This window comes from Cebus imitator, unplaced genomic scaffold (genome assembly GCF_001604975.1).
Source record: "Cebus imitator isolate Cc_AM_T3 unplaced genomic scaffold, Cebus_imitator-1.0 Scaffold541, whole genome shotgun sequence".
NCBI classification, from domain to species: domain Eukaryota; kingdom Metazoa; phylum Chordata; class Mammalia; order Primates; family Cebidae; genus Cebus; species Cebus imitator.
The window spans coordinates 68,104-74,228 of NW_016107856.1; the positions used below are offsets into that span (position 1 = coordinate 68,104).

The 6,125-nt window shown below is 48.6% G+C and overlaps 1 protein-coding gene across 2 annotated transcripts in view; it reads right to left on the reverse strand.

Annotated features, from left to right (window-relative positions):
- The window catches only part of CD244 (CD244 molecule), a 29,564-nt gene extending 24,895 nt beyond the window's left edge, over window positions 1-4,669 (reverse strand). For both annotated transcript variants that reach the window (XM_037733655.1, XM_017515144.2), the window contains exon 1: window positions 4,367-4,669. In XM_037733655.1, coding sequence (XP_037589583.1) covers window positions 4,367-4,427 — 61 coding nt within the window. In that variant the 5' untranslated portion in view covers window positions 4,428-4,669. The remainder of the gene's footprint in view (window positions 1-4,366) is intronic.
- Between the last annotated feature and the right edge of the window lie 1,456 nt (window positions 4,670-6,125).

Sequence of the window (6,125 nt, forward strand, 5' to 3'; positions counted from 1 at the left end):
ACAATGCCCTGGCTCGCCTTAAAGTGATTTCTGTGGATTCCTTTCCGGATGGTGCTGCAGCCCAGGGTGCACTGAGTCCCAATCTCTTTTCTGTGTCTAGCTACTTTGCCATTCACCCTTTATTGGAGCGGAGGTGCAATGAGGAAGAGAAGAGCAAAAACGACTCCGGCCTTCCTACAGCTTGCCTGGATCCCAGCCAAAGCAATCGCAATTAGACACCACTCCCTGAGAAGGGAAAGTTCCAACACAATCTACACAAACAGCTGGCAACCCTTGGAGTAATCTGTACGGTGTCACCTGTGCCCTTTTATTGTCCAGCGTATCTCACCTCAGGCTCCAAAGCATCTAGGGATTCACAGCCTCCAGCATGTGTGTCTTTTGGGGTTTCCTTAAAATTAACAACTGAGGCCGGGCGCAATGGCTCACACCTGTAATCCCAGTTCTTTGGGAGGCCGAGGTGGGCAGATCACAAGGTCAGGAGATCGAGACCATCCTGGCTAACATAGTGAAACCCCATCTCTACTAAAAATACAAAAATTAGCCAGGGCATGGTGGCATGTACCAGCTACTCAGGAGGCTGAGGCAGGGGAATCACTTTAAACCGGGAGGCAGAGGTTGCAGTGAGCCAAGATCATGCCACCGCGCTCCAGCCTGGGCGACAGAGCAAGATTCTGCCTCCCCCCCCAAAAAAAAAAAAAAAGAAAGAAAAAAAGAATGGACAACTGAAACCTGAATTTCGGGTTCAAAATGAACTTTAGGGCCCAGCAAGTCATGCACCATTGTAAAATGCATGGCTTTTTTTACTCTGCATGAAGAAGAAGCCTTTGGAAGACTTTTGCAAAGCTCAAGAACTACATATACATCTTATATGCACATCTCACATAATTTATGTAAGTTATACCCACATCTTACATAAATAGTACACCTGTTAAATTATTCAGTAAACACAGTTTCTTTTAATTTCATTGTCATCATGACTCCTAATGGGATGCACTGAGAAAGACACCATATCATTTTTGTGGTATTCCTGGCAAAAATGCATATGATATCTGCTGTCAATGGGTACAGAAAAAAATTTTTTTTTTTGAGACGGAGTTTCACTCTTGCTACCCAGGCTGGAGTGCAATGGCGCGATCTCGGCTCACCACAACCTCCGCCTCCTGGGTTCAGGCAATTCTCCTGCCTCAACCTCCTGAGTAACTGGGATTACAGGCACGCGCCACCATGCCCAGCTAATGTTTTTTGTGTTTTTTTTAGTAGAGACGGGGTTTTACCATGTTGACCAGGATGATCTTGATCTCTTGACCTCATGATCCACCCGCCTCGGCCTCCCAAAGTGCTGGGATTACAGGCTTGAGCCACCGCGCCCGGCCTAAAAAATTTTTAAAAAGAAAAAATAATTTTAAAAATGCAGATGATGGCTGGGCGTGATGGCTTACACCTGTAGTCCCAGCACTTTGGGAGGCTGAAGCAGGTGGATCACCTGAGCCCAGGATTCGAGACCACCCTAGGCAACATGGGGAAACCTCATTGCTACAAAAAATACAAAAGTTAGCCAGGCATGGTGGTGCAGACCTGTAGTTCCAGCTACTAGGGAGGCTGAAGTGGAAGGATGGCTTGAGCCTGGGAGGTTGAGGCTACAGTTAGCCACGAGCATGCCACTGCACTCTAGCCTGGGCGACAGAATGAGATCCTCTGTTAAAAAATAATTTAATAAAAGGCGGGGTGTGGTGGCTCATGCCTGTAATCCCAGCACTTTGAGAAGCCAAGGTGGACAGATCACTTGAGGTCAGGAGTTCAAGACCAGCCTGGCCAACATGGTGAAACCCCGTCTCCACTAAAAATACAAAAATTAGCTGGGCGTGATGGTGTGCGCCTGTAGTCTCAGCTACTCAGGAGTCTGAGGCGGGAGAGAATTGCTTGAACCGGGGGTGGGGGGGTGCGTGGAGGTTGTAGTGAGCCAAGATCAGACCTCTGTACTCCAGCCTGGGCGACAGAGCAAGACTCTGTCTCTAAAAAATATAATAATAACGATAATGATATAAAATAAAAATGCATATGATAACCTGAATCATATGAGAGAACATCAAACCCAGATTAAGGAACCCTCTACAAAGCAATTGGCTTATCCTCTATCAAGGTTGCAATATCAAGAAAGATGAAGAAAGGCTAAAGTATGGTCATAGACTAAGCATGAGAAACGTAACAACTGAATGTAATACATGATCCTGATTGTGTCTTGGGTCAGCAAAAAAATAAACTAAAATAAAGCGTATTCTTGGGACAATTGGTAATAGGTGAATATGGGTGGCATATTTGATGGTATTTACGTTCAATTTACTAAATTTGATAATTGTGCTGTAGTAACATAAGAATGTCTTTGTTCATAGGATATAAGTGCTGAAATATTTAGGAGCGAAGGGGCATAAAGTCAACTTATTCTCAAGTGGTTCAACAAAAATTATTATACACACATACACATACAGCTAGAGAAAGAGAAATAAAGTAAATATGATAAAATGTTCACTGGTGAATCTAGGCGAAAGAAATTCAAGAATCCTTTGAACTATATTTGCAACTTCCCTGGAACTTCACAATTACTTCAAACTAAAAAGTTTAAAATTTAAATAAATAGAGTGGCTTCAGTCAGCTTACACCAGGCCAGCCTCACAGACACAGGACAGAGGAGGAAGAAGCTCAGGGAGACCCAAGTCCATCTCTCTCTGTGCCTGAGTTGCTCACCAGCTTCACCCTACAAGGGCCAGCATAGCCAAGCCCAGATATGGAGCTGAAGACCTGGGAATGGGGGTGGAGGGAGCATCGCCCTCTGTCACACAGGCTCATAACCTCAGGATCTCTGTCATGCTCATCCCCACAGCCAGGCACCAATCCCATCAGTCCTCCTTCAGCTCTCTGAGCTGCTTTCAAGGGTCCTTAGACCAGGTTCCAACCTAGCTCTCCTGCCTGGAATCCTGGGCCACTGGGTCCCCACTGCCCACTCGCAAGATCGTCAGGCTCCACACCTCCCTCCCTGCTCCTTGTCCCTCATCAGGCTCTGCCCTAGGCTGCCTGTATCCTTACAAATGTCGAGTCCACCTGAGCTTTGACCACATCTTCCTGAAGGACACAAGAATGCTCAGGGACTCGGAAACTGAACTGAGTACCTGGGCATGGAACTTTATTGCATATGGGGATTGTACCCGGCCCTGATTCCACACACTATGCCTCAGTTTCCCCTCTTTGTGCCCAGAGTGTAGCCTCTTCTCACTCCACGCTCTCCACCCCTGTGAAACCCCTGTAGAGTCACTGATCTAAAATGCAGGATCCCAGTTGGGCACAGTGGTTCATTCCTGTAATCCTAGCACTTTGGGAGACCAAGGCAGGCAGATCACCTGAGGTCAGGAGTTCAAGACCAGCCTGGCCAACATGGAGAAACCTGGTCTCTACTAAAAATACAAAAATTAGCCAAGCATGGCAGCGCATGTCTGTAATCCCAGCTACTCGGGAGGCTGAGGTGTAAGAGTCGCTTGAACCCAGCAGGTGGAGATTGCAGTGAGCCGAGATCATGCCACTGCACTCCAGCCTGGGCGACAGAGGGAGATTCCGTCTCAAAATAAATAATTAATAAATTAAATTAAATGCAGGATCCAGGTTTCAGAGCATCCTGGACTCCAGGGCTGGGGAAAGAGGAGAGCAGCCCTCAGCTGGGATCCCCGGGAGTAAACATTCCATGGCTCCGTGCCTGGCTCACAGCTTTAGGTTTGCCGTGGAGCTTCCTCATATTGTCTCCTTCTCCGCCCCAAGCCAACATGTCCCTAATAATTTCCAGGCTCCTGTGGCATCTGGGTGGCTGAAGAAGCCAGGGAGATGAAGGACCAGGCCATCCAGCCTCTTCCTGGCTGCTGGCCTCACCCTCTACTCCTCGGGCTCAGCTCTCCTGCCTCAGGGATCCATCTGTCTGTCTCTGAGCTCCAGAACCACCCAGCTTCCTTGGGACTGCTTCTCCTCACTCACGCCACAATTGGAGGATGCAATTTTCTTCATCTTTACAGGCAACTGGAAGAAGGCTTCTCTCTCCACTTCATGGAAAGGTAAATTGAAGCCAGTGGGAAGGAATCTCCTCACTCGAGGCTTCCTGGATTGCAGGCGGCAGTACAGGATGCCCCTCTCACAGATTTGCCAGTGCACTGCCAGCCTGTCCTGTCTGATTTAGAATGTCAGAGCTGTCAGGAGCTGCTCGGAGTCACAGTTTCAGATAACCGTGTACGCATCACAAGCAGTGGCTCTGGCTCCGATCTCCCCGAGGGGCACAGTCCCTATCCCATCATGTGAGTCCCCCGCCCCACGCCAGGTAGGACCTCCTTACCTTGGCCCTGATACCCCTTGAGGAGCAGGAGGAGTGTGAGGGTGACCACTTGCCCCAGCATCCCCACAGGACAGCGGGACCAGGCCAGCCCCTCCACCCCACCAGACACTCTGCCGTGCACGGGCTCAGCAGCCCCCAGTCAGCAAGAGGACAATGGGGAGCAGATCTGCCTTACAGCCGGTCCAGCCACAGTTTCCTCAATTCGAGGCGTGAACGTACGCCTGCTGTGAGCTGACAAGGCCACTGAGAAAGCCCCAGCGCCTGGAGCTGGTCTGCTGGTTCCCACAAGCCAAACTGGTGAAGCTTGCCTCAAGTAGGAGGGTGCTTGAAGATCACAGTGACTCACAAAGCCAGTTTCAAAATCGTATCTCTTTCTCTGCTTCAGCCCAAGAAATGTTCCAATTCTCTGAATCCCACTGGAAATATGGAGAGACCCATACGGGGACCAAAGAGCCAGCATCCCAGGCTGTTCCATTCCAACAGACATTGTGGAGATGGAGTAAAGAGGGGCTGGAGAAGGAGTGGGCTGAGAAGTAGGACCCGGGATACGTGGCTAACAATATTGAAGGAGAGGAGTAGTAGCTGAGGGAACAAAGGAAAGATCTAAGAGCTGGAGGCACCAGAAAAATCTAACAAGCCTGGGGATTCCATGCAAGTTGACACCAAAGCTTAAGCACATGCAAATTAAATTTATTTCATAAGAATTTGTTTTGCACCTAGCTTGTTGGCTCACACCTGTAATCCCAGCACTTTGGGAGGCTGAGGCAGGCGAATCACTTGAGGTCAGGAGTTCAAGACCAGTCTGGCCAACACGATGAAACCTCATCTCCACTAAAAATACAAAAATTTTCCAGGCACAGTGGCATGTGTCTGCAATCCCAGTTACTTGGGAGGCTGAGGCAGGAAAATCACTTGAACGCAGGAGGCAGAGGTTGCAGTGAACCAGGATCACGCCATTACACTCCAGGCTGGGCGACAGAGAGAGACCTGTCTCAAAAAAAAAAAAAAAAAATCTGTTTTGCTCCACGTTTCCGATCTATGTGTCTAGATTACCTCCCTTCCTCTTTTTCTACTTTTCCATAGTAGTTCTCTTTTCTCTCTTTTGACTTCTCCCAAAAGTGACATGGGCCTGTTTTTGCTGCCTTTCCGTCCGTGTTTGGATGCGACCCTCCAGGGAAGGCCAAACAGCTTTGGATCTGCTCAGGCTCCCACGAAGGGGTGGGGACAGCAGCTTCCCCGCTCCCCTGGAACACTGTGCTTCAAGGGCAGGCCCCAGGGTTCATGCCTCTTTCTTTCTTCCTTCTGCTTTCCCCTTAATGACAAATACTTTCTGTTCCCTTCCAGTCCACACTTCTCTTTTTCCATGCTTTGATCCACTTCCAGCCACCCTGTCTGAACTGGGTGGGGTGCAGCAGACTGACAGCTTCAGCTGCCAGTTGAGGCAGCAGTGGGGCTCTGGACAGAGCGCTGGATTTAAAGTCAAAGACTTGGACTTCGAGCTCCCATTCAGCAAATTACAACCTTTGTGACTCTGGCCAAGTTACTCTCTGAGCCTGTAGGGTCAACAATACATCCTCCCCACCTTCACAAGGTAGTTTTCAGTATCAAATTAAAAATAATACTCGAGAATACGCATACAAAAAACAATGGACATAGGTGAGGCTTTTGTGGTTTTGTTTTCATTTTTTTAAGCCCTGAGTAGCATTTTCCAGCTGGTCTAATGGTTATCATCTCTTCCCTCCTCCGTCTCCTTCCAAGG